At 38.1% G+C, this 19813-nt stretch overlaps 2 protein-coding genes across 4 annotated transcripts; one reads left to right on the top strand and one right to left on the bottom strand.

The window, feature by feature from the left end:
• Window positions 1-628: 628 nt before the first annotated feature.
• On the bottom strand, window positions 629-4492 carry LOC105642115 (protein ENDOSPERM DEFECTIVE 1). 2 transcript variants are annotated; one of them, XM_012226806.4, is made up of 6 exons: window positions 3279-4485; window positions 2706-2825; window positions 2005-2121; window positions 1786-1875; window positions 1281-1388; window positions 629-1042 (listed from the first exon to the last, which is right to left on the bottom strand). In XM_012226806.4, the coding sequence occupies exons 1-6, from the start codon at window positions 4266-4268 to the stop codon at window positions 962-964; spliced, it is 1506 nt and encodes a 501-aa protein (XP_012082196.1). In that variant the 5' UTR covers window positions 4269-4485; the 3' UTR covers window positions 629-961. The 2 variants fall into 2 exon arrangements, 1 of the variants encoding a protein (XP_012082196.1); XR_002285378.3 differs by having other exon boundaries at window positions 1017-1042; window positions 1281-1360; window positions 3279-4492.
• A 2446-nt stretch (window positions 4493-6938) lies between these two features.
• On the top strand, window positions 6939-11507 carry LOC105642114 (Protein kinase superfamily protein). 2 transcript variants are annotated; one of them, XM_089718229.1, is made up of 8 exons: window positions 6939-7123; window positions 7280-7571; window positions 7650-7877; window positions 8780-9115; window positions 9349-9904; window positions 10059-10245; window positions 10351-10717; window positions 11129-11507. In XM_089718229.1, the coding sequence occupies exons 2-8, from the start codon at window positions 7299-7301 to the stop codon at window positions 11255-11257; spliced, it is 2076 nt and encodes a 691-aa protein (XP_089574355.1). In that variant the 5' UTR covers window positions 6939-7123; window positions 7280-7298; the 3' UTR covers window positions 11258-11507. The 2 variants fall into 2 exon arrangements, with proteins under 2 accessions (XP_089574355.1, XP_089574356.1); XM_089718230.1 differs by having other exon boundaries at window positions 6948-7571.
• The last annotated feature ends 8306 nt before the right edge of the window (window positions 11508-19813 follow it).

Raw genomic sequence — 19813 nt, 5'->3', positions numbered from 1 at the left:
AATATTTCATTGAAAAAGATTTAAAAACCTAAAATATTTCATTTAAAAAAATTTAATAAAACACGTTTTATACGATCTACTAGCTTGTAATTAATATAACTTTTTGATTACATATTGTGCAAATATTATTATAATTTTATTTATTTAGTTAATGTTATAATTACAAACAAAATAAGAATAATAATGCTCTGAAAAAGTTTTTAATAAGGAAAAAGCATGTGTTGAATTAGAAGTGCAATGGAACAAAGTTAAAATAAGCACATGTGCGGTAGAAGCTAAAAGGGTAAAATTGAGAATGTGAAGTTTTTGAGCTAAGGAAGTCCACTCCTTATGGGTGAGCAGGGGAAGTTACTTTCCTTTGTGCCAACGAAACATTCTCAAAATCTGTATTTCTTAGAAATTTCAACTTCCTTGCTTCACTTACCCCCAACCAAACGAGGCCTTAGAGATAACAGATACTGAAGTAAGCTGGATATGGTAATCCTCTTGCACTTCTAGCTAGTGGAAAGGTTCACCATAGAAATACTTTACTTTGCATTTTCGTTGAGATAAGGATTTTGCAGACTGCATTTACATTTTCAAGTTAGCTCTTCTTCAGATATTTACTTTTCTCAACGAGAAAATAAAATAGAACACAAAAACCTCCGTGAATCATTGATATGGAAATATATACAGGCGCCACTACTTACTTGATTAGAGTTACAATATTACACATTCTCAACTCAAATATTATTACTACATCTGTGCTATGAATTGTGAAAAAATGGGTAGTATGGCCAAAGAAAAAGAATGGTTGATTTTCAATGATTATGATTTGTTCTTTATAAGTGAAAAAGCCACGGTGATATGGACATCGACGTAGAGGTGAAAAAAGAAATCCTCAGGCTGAAACCAAAATTTATAGCTCATCTCCCATAAGAAAACCGTCATCAAGTAAGCTCAAATCAAAGATAGCAATGGATTATTGCTCATCTCCATGGAGTTGACCACGACAGGTTCGATTTAATTGAATAAGTTGACCACGTAAGCTGCACTCCTCCACCTGAAAAGCCAGGATCATCTGTTATCAGGAAATACTAGTACATGGGGCTGAATCTTGATGATCCTCTAAATGCTTCTCTTAATGATCCATTATTTATTTTCTAGTTCATGTGTACTTTTTACTTTGGTAGCGAGCAGTTAATACATAATTAAGGAGATGGTATGAGAAATACGTAACAACTATATCAACAGCTGAACATTTCATAATAAAGTATGACGTATCTAAAATACTAAAATACCTGTGATTTATATGTCATAGACAATAGCTCCCCACATTCTTCAACAAGTGCTCTTTCTCCTCCAGACACCCTGGTTAGTTCTGAAACCAAAATTTCCAGTTCTTCAGCCTGGATCAGGGAAGCAAAGAGTAAGAATATGGACATAGATCCCTTTTTTTTTGTATTCAATTACCACATTAATGACCACATTATACGGGTGCTATTTAGTAGTACTTAATGTTTAATGAAAATTTTAAAGTCAAGACCTCTGTTTCAGAAATCAATTAAATAATCCCTCGAAATAGATGGAACATTTATTTGATTTTTGAAAATACAGAGGTCCTCACCTGCGAATTTCACTAATGTATGAGTACTAAGGAACCGTAAGTATGGCCTTCCCATTCCCCCATGAACGGAAAGTTGGGCTCAAGTTAACCTTAATAACCCACTAATGATGGCATAGAAAAGCTAACAGATGAACTTCGTTTTATTGATCATAAAAGGAGAATATCTATACACAGCGCACCTTTGGCATAAAGCTTTGAACATGGTGGGCTATTGTATCCATCAACTTCACTGCAGAGTTCAATGCCTCTCCTACCTCCCTTACATCAGCCTGAAACACACATTGTCAGCATAGAGAGCAAAGTGATAATCCTGAATAAGGCAATTATTAAGAAGTTACAAAATGGTTTTAAAAAAGAAGAGGTTATTCTTGAATTGCTTTACAGCGAGAAAATCGTACTCTAACGTTCCCGCAGATTGGAAGTCTAAGTGATGCGTTCGACAATGCTTGAATTGCTTCTAGCAGAGATACTGAATAATCCACTTCGAGGGTAGACCAGTCTTCCAGATATGGCATCTAATGAAATAAAATATTTTAGAAAATGATGACTATGGGCAAGAATATATTTCAAGAATCTCCAAATATGTGTTTCTTAAAAGCAAGTGGAATGAGAAAATATTGAGTTGACTTGTATAACCACCAAACTTTAGCTATCTTTAACACAAACCAAACAAGGAAAACCAAATTTCATTTACTACACTTCATAACTATCATTTATTCAGCAACCTTATCTAAATTGCAGCAATGATTCAATGCTTATAAGTTTTTCTTTGTTGTCTCAGTTCATTTCTGTCATATGTTCTGTTGTAGCTTCTTCAAGAAAACAGATTACTTCAAAACTACAAATGTAAAGAGAATTGTAATGCTTGCCATTGGATGTAATTAGGTTTGCAAGCTACTCGAGCATAAGTCACACTGAACTAGAATTGCTCAAGTTGCTCAGTTAAAGCTCAGTTTGATTGAAATTGAGTCAAATTTAACAGAATATTCTTGAGAGGAAAGATCTTCTCGTTCAAAACAACACATTAAGAAGACAACTATTGCACAATTTTTCCGTTAAGAAAAAATACAAAACATATCCAACAAACCAGCATTCTTACCTGAGATTCAAGAATTGTAGATAGAGCCTTAGTGTTTTGGAAAAGGCCAAGTTCAATGCGTTTCCTTTTCACCGAGTCACATAACTCTGATATCTTGACACCGAGAGAGTACAGTGTTCTCTACAAAGAAATAGAAGGAAAGTCGGATACTAATTTGCAAAATAAAAAATGCAGAACCTTTTTTTTTTTTTTTTCCTTCAACCCAAAAGCTTTCCTTCTTTACAATTGTGATTTGTAATTTTTAAGTGGAGGTGTGGAACAATATAATGTCATTCTTGGTTACGTAGCCACTCCTTGCAAATTATTTGATATAATAGTAAATTATATTCAACATTAAAGTCAATTACTTTCTATCTTTCCAATAAACGGTGAATTCTAACCCCAAAAAAACGAAGAAGGAGAAGAAGAATCATTTTATGGTAATGAAGACTAGCAGTTGCATATAACCACTGAATTAAAAGATAAAACCCATATAGGACTTAGATACAGCCTAACCTAGTGATGAATTGAACAGATTATTGAAGTTTCAACCTCGAAATTGAAGTTGGTAAATTTGAAATTCAATTTGTGTACCTCGGTTTCCCTTCTCTGAGCTTTGACGGAGGCCTCAGCTTTTGCATTGACATATCGCCACTGCAAATAATGGTTGTGAAGCAATCTCAGAGAATGCACATCTTCTTGCTGACTGGGAATTTTCCTCCCCTTTCTGGACACATCGGCTACCAGCTTTGGAGGAAGAGGAGGCCCACCTATCTTGACAGAATTACTATATTGTTTGGCTGTTTTTTCAGCAGCTTTCAGGGAATGGATCAAAGAATATTCAGATGGAGAAGATCGTGGCAAATCAAGGGACCGGAAGCAGGGGGAAGCAGAGAATTTAGAAGAATCAACAGCACTCCCGTTGAGCCTATTGATATTTCTATCTGCCAAATATCTACTTGAGACGGTGGCCTCAGGCATGGAAGAGCGGATATCAGGAATTGTTAAGTGGTTCCCTTGGATGTTATGATTATTACTATTGTCATGGCCATCACAAGTGGATCGCGATGTTGATAATTCACTCAAATTTTCCGAATGAGATGGTGACATTCCAGAAGTTTGCAAGAGCTTTGCAGCAGCTGAAATGATGGGTGTAGAATGGTGCTGCATCAGTCGTAGTTTAGAGGAGGATATAGTGACTATCGGGGTGTCAGGCCTGTGAGATCTTGATGTTGCCTGTTCCTGTCTGCCTCCTCCGTTCTCCTTGAAAAGTTTCATCACAGCGCGTTGCTGAAGCTTCCGTTGTGGCGGGCTGCGAGTGAAATCAGTAGCGGTGAGTTTGTTCTCGTCGGCACAGGAGAGAGGCTCCATTTGTCGCTGCTTCTGCACAGAGCTGGATCGCTGCTGCTTGTTATTGGGAACAGGGGAGGACGAAGGAGACGCTGCTACTGGAGACATGAATCTAGAGCTCACCTCCCTCACCCTTGGCCGCCGCTGAGTAGGAGGAGGTGGAGGAGGAGGAAGATGGGGATTTGTACTCTGGTCTTGCATCGATGCTACAGCTTCCACCATCGGCTCATTCATTTGATTGTCAAAATAAAATTGGGAATCAATAAAATTGTGATTCTTCTCGATTTGTTTATACTAGTCTAATTAATCCTACCAGGCAATAAATGGTAGCCGCTCGTCCTGTTCTGTTCCTATATCGTGCGAGAGTTTAACTGAAAAGGAAAATAAAAAGAAAATGAGAAAACTAGCCGTTGCTGGGAGCTTTTCCTAACGGTTCTATTTTTGAAAAGGGTATTTATACCTTTCATTGGATCGGCGGCGAGGAGTGGATGTTTTCTTCCAGGTTTAAGTACAAAAGGGCGAAAAAATGGAAAAAATTGAAAGCCCCGAAAAATTTACCTCACATGCATAAATAAATTTCTTTCAACTCTCTATGCTATTTTATCATTAGTCGAATCTGATTATTAGTTTTCCATTTTCGATATATAATTCAATTCATTCATATGTTCTGCATTTTACTAACCATAGTTAGCATATCATTCTAAAAACTAACCATAAATTTTACTCTACTCGCCTCTTAGGATCGCTTTGCTGAGCCGAAATATCACGATAGATATGTGATTAATGTAATGAATAATAGAAGTAAGGGCAATACAATTGGAATCTCGGTCCATTATAGTGTTAAAAAAAAAAAAAAACTCATTTCATATGTATTAATGATTAAAAAAATTCTGAACTTTAGCCCTTTTTACAATTTTAGCAATTTTTTTTTAATTTTATCAATTGTATCATAGAATTTAATTTTTTTATAGCAATTGCAGCATTCATCCAAGAAACGTTAGAAGCTCATTGACGTGGTCACGAAGATCCAACATGTAAAAAGAGGGGTTAATTCTCTTTTTTTTTTTTTTAAAAGAATATATATATATATATATATATATATATATATATATATATATATAATTAAATCAATTTATAAAATTTAATTTATTTATGTCTTTGACCTCTCTCTTTTCAAAAATTATATATTGACCCTATAAATCTTTTTTTCTAGATCCCCCGATCAATGTAGTCGTCAGTGGATCCAACATACCGTCACATGAACACGCCATATCATCATTTAAAAGGTTTAATCATAGAAAAAAAAACAAAAAGCTTGAAGTTTAGCCTTTTGTTATCAATTTTAGTTAATAGTTTTAATTATGTCCGTTGAGCACCACCTCAAGATTTTTTTTTTTTTTAGAAACAAAACTTCTTTCTTTAAAATGATCCAAGTTGTAAATTAAACCAATACTTTAAAAACTTAAGAATTAAAACTTAGTAAAAATATATAATTCTATAATAAAAATGCTTGTACTTATTCATAAATTTCAAGATTTAACATTTTCAAAAAATAAAAAATAAGTGCATAACTTTTATATGTAGATGCATGCGTCTTAATTCATTCATAGCTCCCATTTTATCACCACCATTCATTAGACTAATTGAAAATACTAATTATAATAAGTACTAATTGAAAATAATCAAACATTTTTCTTAGACTAAAGTTATAAAGTTATCTATCTGTATTTTTCAAAATAAAAGTACCTCTACTTCCTTCTATGGCTGTTTGACCGATACTATAGGATATAAGCTAATGGTTAGTCTTTCTTTTTCCTAATAGAATTTCTTGATCCATTTTGTAAAAGTCTTTGTTAAATGTTTTACTGAATCTGAATTTATTTTCCGGTCTTATATACATGTATCGTTAGAATATACTTTAGTGTGCCTCTATTTTACTTTTTAATTTTTCATATTTAAATTGTTTCACTGATAATGAGATATGACTGAATTATTTAAATTTTGTAAATCGTGTAGTTTTAATTTTAGCTCAATCTAGAGAATAGTTAGATATTTAAAAGAAATAAGGCCAGGTCTTTATGTTCACATTTGATTAAATTTTCATTTTTTTCTCTATTAATATTGTTTTAGTGGATTGGTGGTATAATTTTTTTTGGATGGATCATTGATTTTTTTATTATTTTATAAATAGACATTTCTTCTTATTATATTATTCATACAATACCTGTAAAAATATTCATAAATATTTCCTTAAATTTTTAAAAGAGGAATAAGACTCGATTTGTCCTCGGAGTCAATACTTAATTTGCTCAAAATCTAATTTTTTTATAATTATCCTTAAACTTGCACCAAAAGGACAAAAGAATAAAAGCTGTAATTTTTAATAAAAAAATAAAAAAATTTAATTTAGGTCAAATATAATTAAAAAATAAATAAAATATTTTATTTAAATGAAATATAATTAAAAAAATTAAAATAATAAATATTTTTCAAATCAAGTAGTCAATATAATAAAATATTCTTCTAATTCTATAATTTTTTTAAATCAAATATTTTATATAATTAATTTTTAAATCAAAGTAAGATACTTTTTTGGGAATGATTGCTATACATTTTAAATAACTTTTTTCTTTCCTAATTTTAAACTTTAAATAGTTTTTATTAGTTAAAAATATTAAAAATAATTTTTTGGTAAAATATTAGGCTCCTTTTGGTGCAAGTTTAGAAAGATAAATAGTTTAAAAAAATTATATTTTTTAGCAAATTATTTCTTTTAAATTTAAGAGGCAAATTGAATTTTTATTCCTTTAAAAATTACGTATACCACTAGTTTAAACCTATTCGTCGCGTGAGCTGGTAACATTTATTAAGCGTACATTTGGTTGTGATTTGTGAAGGTGACACGACGCAACATCTGGAAGCCAGAAAAAAAAAAAAAAAAAAAAAGAAAAAGAAAACTCGAAAGCCTATTGGTCAAAATTTTCCCAATTTCGTTTGCAGAGTTGTTCGTTAGAACTCTGGCATGTCCTAGAGATCTCTGATTTCCTAGACGCCGGAAAAACCTTTTATGAGCTGTTCGAGCACAGAGGGTGGGTTCACAAGTTGGGTTTTCCTAATTTCGATTCTTTGTTTAGATGACACAGGAGAATCAGCTACAGACCTGAATTCAATTTAGGTTCTTAGTCTTGGGAGTGTTTGGTTTATCCGTTAGATTTAGTTGTCTTTTTTTTTTTGTACTTGCACAGGAATTAACCGGCAGAACATATGGTGATTACGAGCGTCTTTTCGGTGGGCAGCCACCGGTTAGCTTCGGTGCCTTGTTCAAGGCCCGGGCAAAGAACGAGACCTAGAGTAAGAGCAGCTTTGGTGGAAGCGAGACCGAAAGCTATGCCAGTGCCAAGAGATACTAATCTAGTACTAGGGGGGAATAGGACGGAGGACCTGCAGGCAGAGGCAAGGGCCATGGCTCGTGCCGCCAATGCGTCCATTTATAGCCCCGAGCTTCTTGCAATTAAATACGGGTCCAGGCCTATCAAGGTTACTCCTCTTCTTCTTCTTCTTCTTCATAGGTTAATGTGCACCTCATAACAATTTGATTTGGCATTTGGTTATCAGGTATTGCAAAGGACTCTAGCAATTTTGGTAGCCCTTGGTTCATTTGCCTTAAAACTATTGCTGGACCAGAGGAATGGGGTATTTGATCAAAATAAGAGAATGCGAGCTGTTGAACTCAGGAGAATTTTCACCCGACTAGGACCTACTTTTGTCAAATTAGGCCAGGGCTTGTCTACCAGGCCTGACATCTGCCCTACTGAGTATCTCGAGGAACTCTCTGAACTTCAGGTACAATTAAGTTCAGCCTTTTGTCGTTGTGGGCACTTATATGCAGAATGTTAATCATAATAAGGCTTAGTGCAAGGAAAGACATCGTTTGTGTGCTCATTGCAATATACCTCTGCTGCTTCATGTCAAGAATTTCCATCTGAATTCTAGTAGAAGTACTGTTTCACAAATTCCCAATAATCTCTTCTTGAAAATTTCCATTTTTTGTGTTCAACTTATAGAACCAATTATTTTAGAGGAACAACAATAGCTGTCATGCTGATCATGGCTAAAGCAATTAAATATTTCTCCTGAACAGTTTTCTTTTGGTCTATTTGAATAGATTTGTATCTGAAAAGAGCAGGCATTTATGTCATGTTGATGATATATTAATTTTCACTTGAACACAAATTCAATGTACCTTCTTTTCAAATTTATACCTATCAAAACAGAAGTACTAAATCATGTCGCACATACAAGTTGTGTCCCAAATTATAATTGTTGCACTGGAAAATGGATCCCCAAGCCAATTATTCTGACACAAAAACTAGTTTTATGCTTAAGAGAACCAACTAAACTAAGCAGTAGTCCCAAAGTAGTTAAAAGTGGCAATATGGATCCTTTTGCTCTTCATTGTACACTTAGGTTAACATATTTGGAAGATTTTAGGTTACTATCTCATGTCTTTTCCAGGTCTACCTTTTACTTTTTCTCTCTTTTACCAAAAAGGAAATCTGTAAAAGTTAGAAATTAATTTCCTTAATTTGTTTAGGTCTGAATTCCAATGTTTTAAAAAATGAGAGACAAATTAGTTGAGCACACATGATAGTAGTTATAGTAGGCCTTAAAATAACCTTGATGTTATCTTTTCTTTTCTTTTCTTTTGTTTTTTGTTTTCTTTTTTTTTTTTTTTCATTGAACAGGATGCACTGCCTACATTCCCTGATGCAGAAGCATTTTCGTGCATTGAGAAAGAGTTGGGACTACCCCTTGATTCTATTTTTTCATCCATATCCCCTTCTCCTATTGCAGCTGCCAGTTTAGGCCAAGTTTACAAAGCTCAGCTTAAGTATTCTGGACAAATTGTTGCTGTCAAGGTCCAGCGCCCTGGCATTGAAGAAGCTATAGGACTTGACTTTTACCTGATTAGAGGAATTGGAACTTTTATCAACAAATATGTTGATATTATCACTAGTGATGTTGTTGCTCTTATTGATGAATTTGCTCGCAGAGTTTATCAAGAGCTCAACTATGTGCAGGTTATTTTCTTTTCAATTCTTATCATTGTCTTCTATGAGAATGTCCAGAATAGATTCCTTAATCCTTTTTGTTGGAAAATGAAAAGGCAAAGTGTGTCATCACTTCTAGCTTCTTTAACTTTGGCCGAGTACATAACGTATGATTATGTCCTTTCTAAATTGGCTACAGCCTTTGCAATTTCTTTAGCACGAGTCTTTTGGGTTTGAAAGAAAGTTTTGATAGGATCCTGCAGGAGGGACAGAATGCGAGGAGATTTAGAAAGTTGTATGCTGACAAAGAAGATATCCTTGTTCCAGATATCTATTGGGATTATACCAGTGGCAAAGTTTTGACCATGGAATGGGTTGATGGAGTTAAATTAAATGAACAAGATGCTATTGAGAGACAAGGTCTAAAGGTTCTGGATCTAGTGAACACAGGCATACAATGCAGCCTCCGACAGCTGCTTGAATACGGATACTTCCATGCTGATCCACATCCTGGCAATCTCTTGGCAACACCTGAGGGGAAGCTTGCTTTTCTTGATTTTGGAATGATGAGTGAGACACCGGAAGAAGCCAGATTTGCTATAATTGGTCATGTTGTTCACATGGTTAATAGGGATTATGAAGCCATGGCTCGTGATTACTATGCTCTAGATTTCTTGTCTCGTGATGTCGATGTGTCTCCAATTGTACCAGCGCTGCAGAACTTCTTTGATGATGCACTCAATTACACTGTGAGTGAACTAAACTTCAAAACTCTAGTGGATGGCCTGGGTGCTGTTTTTTATCAATATCCATTTAATGGTGAGTTAATACTTGCTTTAATCATTTTCTTTTGATACCCATGATGTAGGTTCTAGGTCTTCGCATTTAAGATCAAGTTAACAGACTTGATTTAGTAGATGCAAGCCCGCCTTGTGTACAGTGTTAATCTAATCTCTGGGTTCTCAATTCGCAGTTCCAGCATATTATGCATTGATATTGAGATCACTTACTGTACTTGAAGGTCTAGCCCTTTATGCTGATCCTAATTTCAAGGTGTTGGCTGCTTCGTATCCCTATTTTGCTAAAAGGCTCCTCACTGATCCAAATCCATATCTTAGAGATGCTCTTATTGAGTTGCTTTTCAAGGATGGAAGGTTTAGGTATGTATTAAGCTAGCATTAGTTTTATGCTTTTGGCTGAGCATGTATATAATTTTTAGCTGTTATAGGCTCACTTGAAAACTTAAAATTCTTTCTATCATGCAGATGGAATAGACTTGAAAACCTACTTGTTGAAGGAAGGAAAGATAGAGACTTCTCTGCAAAGGATGCTTTACAGCCTATTTTACAGCTATTATTGGCCCCAGATGGTGAAGAGCTTCGAACTTTAGTTATTAAAGAGGCTGTTCGGATAACTGAAGCTGTTGTTTTAGGCACCATTATTGATAGTTACAACTCTATCCCCAGTGTTATGAGGGCTCTAATATTTAATGGCAACGTAACTGGGCCACTTGCAATTAATGATATGGAAATTCAAAGCATGTTGGAGCTTCGAGACAAAATCTCTAGGATATGGGGCCTTTTGCGATCTTCTGAAGATTTCGACCCAGCACTGTTACAACCCATATTACAGGTAAATACAGGTTTTTGTTGAATTAATGTCTAGGATATGTGGATTTACAATAGGTCAGTGAAAATTAATGCCTACAAGGTATAAAGCATTTGCTAGGCACAACAAAATCGAACTCTATACTTATGCACATATAAAGTTAAGGGGCTTAGTGAAACTCTCATTTTCCTTTACCTTGGTAAAATTGTGACACTGATATTCTTCCTTTTGTTTTCAATAGAGTAGTCTATTTTGGATCAGTAGCTACTAGCTTTGTTGTATCCTTTGTCGATATTAGAACAAAAAAATTATCATAGATACTGCATTAATTGACAATTAGTTGAGAAAACTAGTACGAACGCATGTTTCTTGAATCCATTTGAAGAACTGCATCATTTTATATATTACAACTAAATAAAACGTGTAAATGTGCAGGTCCTTCAACAACCTGAAGCACGTAGTATAGGGGGGCGGGTTATTGGTGGGATTACTCAACGTCTTGCAGCGCGGTTATTACAGCAAGTTCTCCGACCTCCAACAACAATTTCTACGTCTCTATCATAGGTAGTGCTGATACATGTGATTGTAGTATAAAGTAATATATGCTTAGAAAAGGAAAAGAGGAAAAAAAAAAAAAAAAGGAATATATATGAGAATTTGGTAGTACAGACGTTGGAAATATGTATTTCTGGGGAAGGGATGTTGGAGCAATCACATTGTTATTAAATTCATGGAAATGAATGTAAATGAGCCATTGAATATCTTCCTTTGCGTGGTATTAGTAAATACAGCCCAATATTTACTGCGTCACAAATGTATGAAGTATGAACTGTGCTGTAATTTTAATTCTTTTTTAATACTCGTCACACTAGTATGAAGTATAAACTATGCTATAATCTATATAGGTTTCAAGTGAGAATAATAATCCATATAGGCATAACCTTAAATATTTAGTTTGTAATTTATGTGGCATTAGATAATTAACCAGTTGTACTCCTGCAATTGTATGTTTTTTCTGAGTTGGTATGATATGAAAGTATATGCTAGACATGAACTCGTACACCTACAGCAATGGATTTTTAGTTTTATTGTAAATGAAGTTGTGGATGAAGCAATTTATTTAGTATGATAAAGATTTAATATTTTTTAGACACCAATAAATGGTGGTTCTAGATGCACGTAGCTTTCAGGGGCGTGATAAGCATGGAAAAAATTGATGCTGAATATTGGACGATTGATATTACGGAGACCTTTATTAAGGTTTCTATTCATAGTTTTTAGAAGGAAAATATGAATACAAGATGTTGTCGATGTGAGTTTGAATTTGCACTTCTTGGACATTGATTATTTCAATAAAAATACGATGTATATATGTAAGAAGACGATGATGCGTTGAAATAATAAGCTATATATATATATATATATATATATTTATTATATGCTACTATTATATGAATCTGTGGGGGGTTCATTGTGGGGATATTGCTATATTATGTGAAGAGTTCTTTTCCGTGGAGACTAATGCCTAGGCCTGTAAGGGAGCATAATCATGTGCGATTAATATCGTTTTTTTTTTTTTTTTTTTTTTTTTTACTTATGCTAATATCATTTTCAAATTTTCTTTGCATTCATTGAGTATTTTTCGTTCCTCAATTGGGTTGAACAATGAAAGCAAGACGTGTAGTCCTTTATATTTGTTATCTGAGACAAAACGCGATAGTGTAATTGTAACCGAGATGGCATATAGCCAGAGTTACAAGCCTTTTTGAAGTATAATAGTTTGTTTTCTTTCACACCTCCAATGAAGAAAATATCTAAGCAATATAAAATCCATGAAAATTGACCAAATAGTAGGAATTCGTTCCAGATTTCATAATAAGGTGTCAAAAACCAGATACAAAGATATTGAGTTAAAATTACCATTTTTTTTTTTTTCGAATTGGTATGATTTTTAGAGATAAATTTATATAGCGTATGTAATTCTACATAAAACATTGAAACGACGAAATCAATGGTCAATCTTGAATAAAAATTTTGGGGGCAAAATTATTTTGAGTGCCATCCTATGAAATAAAACAAAAAAAAAAAAGTTAAAATTTTATGTGCTATTTGCAAGAACATTTTTTTAAAAAACAAGCTGCTCGTCAAATGTTTGCCTAGATGAGCCTATACGAGCAGCACGTGAGGTGTACAGAAGACATCGGCTCCGGAACAGAGCTTCACAGAAGGCTCCTAAGACCAAAGGGGTATACCTACGATTTTGGGGCCCAAAACCACCGGCTCGGAATGATCCGAAAATCATTATAATGCTTCCTATATGTCTTACAGGAAATATTATGGCTTCGAAATGGCGTGATAAGCGACAGACAGAGATATATTGGGTTAAAACTGCCAAATGCTTCCGGAGTGGCACCGATTTTGCACATAATTTATATGGAGTTTGCAATTCTTAATGACGCAACGAGCAGCCGAGATAGGGATACTGATTGGACCACAAGACCTTAAACTATTGCCTAGATGAGCCTATAAGAGCTGCACGTCAAGCGTACAGAAGATATCGGCTCCAGAACAGGGCTTCACACAGGGCTCCTAAGACCAAAGGAGTATAACTACGATTTTGGGGCCCAGAATCACCGGCCCGGAATGGCCCGAAAACGATTACAATGCTTCCTACATGTCTTAGAGGAAATATTATGGCCTCGAAATGGCGTGATAAGCGACAGACAGAGAGATATTGGGCTAAAACTGCCAAATGCTTACGGAGTGGTACCAATTTCGCGCATTAATTTGTATGGAGTTTGAAATTCTTAATGACGCAATGAGCAGGCGAGATAGGCATACCGATTGAACCACAAGACCCTAAACTATCGCCTAGATGAGCCTATACGAGCTGCACGTGAGGCGTACAGAAGATATCGACTCTGAAATAGGGCTTCACAGAGGGCTCCTAAGACCAAAGGGGTATACCTATGATTTTGGGGCCCAGAACTACCGGCTCGGAATGGCCCGAAAATGATTACAATGCTTCCTACATGTCTTAGAGGAAATATTATGGCCTCGAAATGGCGTGATAAGTGACAGACAGAGAGATATTGGGCTAAAACTGCCAAATGCTTCCGGAGTGGCACCGATTTTGCGCATTAATTTATATTGAGATTGCAATTAATAATGACCCAACGAGCAGGCGAGATAGGCATACTGATTGGACCACAAGACCCAAAATTATCGCCTAGAAGAGCCTATACGAGCTGCACGTGAGGCGTTCAGAAGATATCGGCTCCGGAATAGGGCTTCACAGAGGGCTCCTAAGACCAAAGGGGGTATACCTACGATTTTAGGGCCCAGAACCACCGGCTCGGAATGGCCTGAAAATGCTTATAATGCTTCTGACATGTCTTGGAGGAAATATTATGGCCTCAAAATGGCGTGATAAGCGACAGACAGAGAGATATTGGGTTAAAACTGTCAAATGCTTTCGGAGTAGCACCGATTTTGCGCATTAATTTATATGGAGATTGCAATTCTTAATGACGCAACGAGCAAGCGAGATATGCATACCGATTGGACCATAAGACCCTAAACTATCGCCTAGATGAGCCTATACGAGCTGCAAGTGAGGCATACAGAAGATATCAACTCCGGAACAGGGCTTCACAGAGGGCTCCTAAGACAAATGGGGTATACCTACGATTTTGGGGCCAAGAACCATCGGCTAGGAATGACCCAAAAATAATTACAATGCTTCCTACATGTCTTAGAGGAAATATTATGGCCTCGAAATGGTGTGATAAGCGACAGACAGAGAGATATTGGGCTAAAACTGCTAAATGCTTCCGGAGTGGTACCAATTTTACGCATTAATTTGTATGGAGTTTGCAATTCTTAGTGACGCAACGAGCAGGCGAGATAGGCATACCGATTGGACCACAAGACCCTAAACTATCGTCTAGATGAGCCTATACCAGCTGCATGTGAGGCGTACAGAAGATAAAGGCTCTTGAACAAGGCTTCACAGAGGGCTCCTAACACCAAAGGGGTATACCTACGATTTTGGGGCCTAGAACCATCAGCTCTGAATGGCCCGAAAATGATTACAATGCTTCCTACACGACTTAGAGGAAATATTATGGCCTTGAAATAGCGTGATAAGCGACAGACAGAGAGATATTGGGCTAAAATTGCCAAATGCTTCCGGAGTGGCACCGATTTTGCGCATTAATTTATATTGAGATTGCAATTAATAATGACCCAACGAGCAGGTGAGATAGGCATACCGATTGGACCACAAGACCCTAAACTATCGCCTAGAAGAGCCTATACGAGCTGCACGTGAGGCATACAAAAGATATTGGCTCCGGAACAGGGCTTCACAGAGGGCTCCTAAGACCAAAGGGGTATACCTACGATTTTGGGGCCTAGAACCACTGGCTCAGAATGGCCTGAAAATGCTTACAATGCTTCCGACATGTCTTGGAGGAAATATTATGGCCTCAAAATGGCGTGATAAGCGACAGATAGAGAGATATTGGGTTAAAACTGCCAAATGCTTCCGGAGTGGCACCGATTTTGCGCATTAATTTATATGAAGATTGCAATTCTTAATGACGCAATGAGCAGGCGAGATAAGCATACCGATTGGACCACAAGACCCTAAACTATCGCCTAGATGAGCCTATACGAACTGCACGTGAGGCGTACAGATGATATCGGCTCTAGAACAGGGCTTCACAGAGGGCTCCGAAGACCAATGGGGTATACCTACGATTTTGGGGCCAAGAACCACCACCTAGGAATGGCCCAAAAATGATTACGATGCTTCCTACATGTCTTAGAGGAAATATTATTGCCTCGAAATGGCGTGATAAGCGACAGACAGAGAGATATTGGGCTAAAACTGCCAAATGCTTCTGGAGTGGCACCAATTTTGTGCATTAAATTATATTGAGTTTGCAATCCTTAATGAAGCAATGATCAGCAGAGATAGGCATACCGATTGGACCATAAGACGCTAAACTATCATCTAGATGAGCCTATACAATCTGCACGTGAGGCGTACAGAAGATAAAGGCTCCGGAACAGGGCTTCACAGAGGGCTCCTAAGACCAAAGGGGTATACCTACGATTTTGGGGCCCAGAACCACCGGCTCTTAATGGCCCGAAAATGATTACAATGCTTCCTACACGTCTTAGAGGAAATATTATGGCCTTGAAATAGCGTGATAAGCGACAGACAGAGAGATATTGGGCTAGAACTGCCAAATGCTTCCGGAGTGGCACCGATTTTGCGCATTAATTTATATTGAGATTGCAATTAATAATGACCCAACGAGCAGGCGAGATAGGCATACTGATTGAACCACAAGACCCAAAATTATTGCCTAGAAGAGCCTATACGAGCTGCACGTGAGGCATACAGAAGATATCGGCTCCGGAATAGGGCTTCAGAAAGGGCTCCTAAGACCAAAGGGGTATACCTACCATTTTGGGGCCCAGAACCACCGGCTCAGAATGGCCTGAAAATGCTTACAATGCTTTCGACATGTCTTGGAGGAAATATTATGGCCTCAAAATGGCGTGATAAGCGACAGATAGAGAGATATTGGGTTAAAACTGCCAAATGCTTCCGGAGTGGCACCGATTTTGCGCATTAATTTATATAGAGATTGCAATTCTTAATGATGCAATGAGCAGGCGAGATAGGCATACCTATTGGACCACAAGACCCTAAACTATCGCCTAGATGAGCCTATAGGAGCAGGCCATCAGGCGTACAGAAGATATCAGCTCCGGAACAGGGCTTCACACTGTGCTCCTAAGACCAAAGGGGTATACCTACGATTTAGTAGCCCGGAAGCACCGGCTCGGAATGGCTCGAAAATGATTGCAATGCTTCCTACATGCCTTAGAGGAAATATTATGGCCTTGAAATGGCGTGATAAGCGACAGGCAGAGAGATATTGGGCTAAAACTGCCAAATGCTTTCGGAGTGGCATCGATTTTGCGCATTAAATTATATTGAGTTTGCAATCCTTAATGAAGCAATGATCAGCAGAGATAGGCATACCGATTGGACCATAAGACCCTAAACTATCCCCTAGATGAGCCTATAGGAGCTGCCGCCAGGAATACAGAAGATATCGGCTCCGGAACAGGGCTTCACACAGGGCTCCTACGATCAAAGGGGTATGCCTACCATTTTGGGGCCCGGAAGCACCGGCTCGGAAGGGCCCGAAAATGATTACAATGCTTCCTACATGCCTTAGAGGAAATATTATGGCCTTGAAATGTTGTGATACGCGACGGACAGAGAGATATTGGGCTAAAACTGGCAAATGCTTCCGGAGTGGCACCGATTTTGCGCATTAATTTATATTGAGATTGCAATTAATAATGACCCAACGAGCAGGTGAGATAGGCATACCGATTGGACCACAAGACCCTAAACTATCGCCTAGAAGAGCCTATACGAGCTGCACGTGAGGCATACAAAAGATATTGGCTCCGGAACAGGGCTTCACAGAGGGCTCCTAAGACCAAAGGGGTATACCTACGATTTTGGGGCCTAGAACCACTGGCTCAGAATGGCCTGAAAATGCTTACAATGCTTCCGACATGTCTTGGAGGAAATATTATGGCCTTAAAATGGCGTGATAAGCGACAGATAGAGAGATATTGGGTTAAAACTGCCAAATGCTTCCGGAGTGGCACCGATTTTGCGCATTAATTTATATGAAGATTGCAATTCTTAATGACGCAATGAGCAGGCGAGATAAGCATACCGATTGGACCACAAGACCCTAAACTATCGCCTAGATGAGCCTATACGAACTGCACGTGAGGCGTACAGATGATATCGGCTCTAGAACAGGGCTTCACAGAGGGCTCCGAAGACCAATGGGGTATACCTACGATTTTGGGGCCAAGAACCACCACCTAGGAATGGCCCAAAAATGATTACGATGCTTCCTACATGTCTTAGAGGAAATATTATTGCCTCGAAATGGCGTGATAAGCGACAGACAGAGAGATATTGGGCTAAAACTGCCAAATGCTTCTGGAGTGGCACCAATTTTGTGCATTAAATTATATTGAGTTTGCAATCCTTAATGAAGCAATGATCAGCAGAGATAGGCATACCGATTGGACCATAAGACCCTAAACTATCCCCTAGATGAGCCTATAGGAGCTGCCGCTAGGAATACAGAAGATATCGGCTCCGGAACAGGGCTTCACACAGGGCTCCTACGATCAAAGGGGTATGCCTACCATTTTGGGGCCCGGAAGCACCGGCTCGGAAGGGCCCGAAAATGATTACAATGCTTCCTACATGCCTTAGAGGAAATATTATGGCCTTGAAATGTTGTGATACGCGACGGACAGACAGATATTAGGCTAAAACTGGCAAATGCTTCCGGAGTGGCACCGATTTTACGCATTAATTTATATTGAGTCTGCAATCCTTAATGAGGCAATGAGCAGCCGAGATAGGCACACCGATTGGACCATAAGACCCTAAACTATCGCCTAGATGAGCCTATAGGAGCTGCCCGCCAGGCATACAGAAGATATCGACTCCGGAATAGGGCTTCACATAGGGCTCCTACGACCAAAGGGGTATGCCTACAATTTTGGGGCCCGGAAGCACCGGCTCGGAATGGCCCAAAAATGATTACAATGATTCCTACATGCCTTAGAGGAAATATTATGGCCTTGAAATGTTGTGATACGCGACGGAAAGACAGATATTGGGCTAAAACTTGCAAATGCTTCCGGAGTGGCACCGATTTTACGCATTAATTTATATCGAGTTTGCAATCCTTAATGAGGCAATGAGCAGCCGAGATAGGCATACCGATTGGACAATAAGACCTTAAACTATCTCCTAGATGAGCCTATAGGAGCTGCCCGTTAGGCATACAGAAGATATCGACTTCAGAACAGGGCTTCACACAGGGCTCCTAGGACCAAAGGTGTATACCTACGATTTTGTGGCCCGGAAGCACCGGCTCAGAATGGCCCAAAAATGATTACAATGCTTCCTACATGTGTACGAGGAAATATTATGGCCTCAAAAATGCGTGATACGCGACGAACACAGAGATATTGGGCTAAAACTGCCAAATGCTTCCGGAGTGGCACTTTTTTTGCGCATTAATTTATATTGAGTTTGCAATCCTTAATGAAGCAATGAGCAGCCGAGATATGCATACCAATTTGACCATAAGACCCTAAACTATCACCTAGATGAGCCTATAGGAGTACGGAAGATATCAGCTCCGGAACAGGGCTTCACATAGGGCTCCTAAGACCAAAGGGGTATACCTATGAATTTGGGGCCCGGAAGCTCTGGCTTGGAATGGCCTGAAAATAATTACAATGCTTCCTACATGTCTTAGGGGAAATTTCATGGCCTCGAAATCGCGTGACAAGCGACAGACAGAGAGATATTAGGCTAAAACTGCCAAATGCTTCCGGAGTGGCACCGATTTTGCGCATTAAATTATATTGAGTTTGCAATCCTTAATGAGGCAATGAGCAGCCGAGATAGGCATACCGATTGGACCATAAGACCCTAAACTATCGTCTAGACGAGCCTATAGGAGCTGCCCATCAGGCGTACAGAAGATATCGGCTCCGGAACAGGGCTTCACACAGGGCTCCTAAGACCAAAGGGGTATACCTATGAGTTTGGGGCCCGGAAGCACTGGCTGGGAATGGCCTGAAAATGATTACAATGCCTCCTACATGTCTTGGAGGAAATATTATGACCTCGAAATGGCGTGATAAGCGATAGACAGATAGATATTGGGCTAAAACTGCCAAATGCTGCCGGAGTGGCAGCGATTTTGGGCATTAAATTATATTGAGTTTGCAATCCTTAATGAGGCAATGAGCAGCCGAGATAGGCATACCGATTGGACCATAAGACCCTAAACAATCGCCTAGATGAGCCTATAGGAGTTGCCCGTCAGGCGTACAGAGGATATTGGCTCCGAAACAGGGCTTCACAAAGGGGTTCTACGACCAAAGGGGTATGCCTACGATTTTGGGGCTCGGAAGCATCGGCTTGGAATGGCCCGAAAATGATTACAATGCTTCCTACATGCCTTAGAGGAAATA

The sequence above is a fragment of the Jatropha curcas genome, chromosome 2 (assembly GCF_041381405.1).
Source record: "Jatropha curcas cultivar XTBG-Jc1 chromosome 2, XTBG_Jcur_1.0, whole genome shotgun sequence".
Taxonomy (NCBI): Eukaryota; Viridiplantae; Streptophyta; class Magnoliopsida; order Malpighiales; family Euphorbiaceae; genus Jatropha; species Jatropha curcas.
This window is presented reverse-complemented; position numbering and strand designations above follow the sequence as displayed.

Bases quoted from the DNA above. Each gene is read 5' to 3' on its own strand.
- LOC105642114 (XM_089718229.1), top strand. From the start codon at position 7,299: ATGGTGATTACGAGCGTCTTTTCGGTGGGCAGCCACCGGTTAGCTTCG. The intron at 9,905-10,058 runs GTGAGTTAATAC...CTCAATTCGCAG, and splicing joins TTATCAATATCCATTTAATG to TTCCAGCATATTATGCATTG. The intron at 10,246-10,350 runs GTATGTATTAAG...TCTATCATGCAG, and splicing joins TTCAAGGATGGAAGGTTTAG to ATGGAATAGACTTGAAAACC.
- LOC105642115 (XM_012226806.4), bottom strand. From the start codon at position 4,268: ATGAATGAGCCGATGGTGGAAGCTGTAGCATCGATGCAAGACCAGAGT. The intron at 1,876-2,004 runs GTACGATTTTCT...TGTGTGTTTCAG, and splicing joins CAATCTGCGGGAACGTTAGA to GCTGATGTAAGGGAGGTAGG. The intron at 1,389-1,785 runs GTGCGCTGTGTA...TCCCTGATCCAG, and splicing joins TTCAAAGCTTTATGCCAAAG to GCTGAAGAACTGGAAATTTT.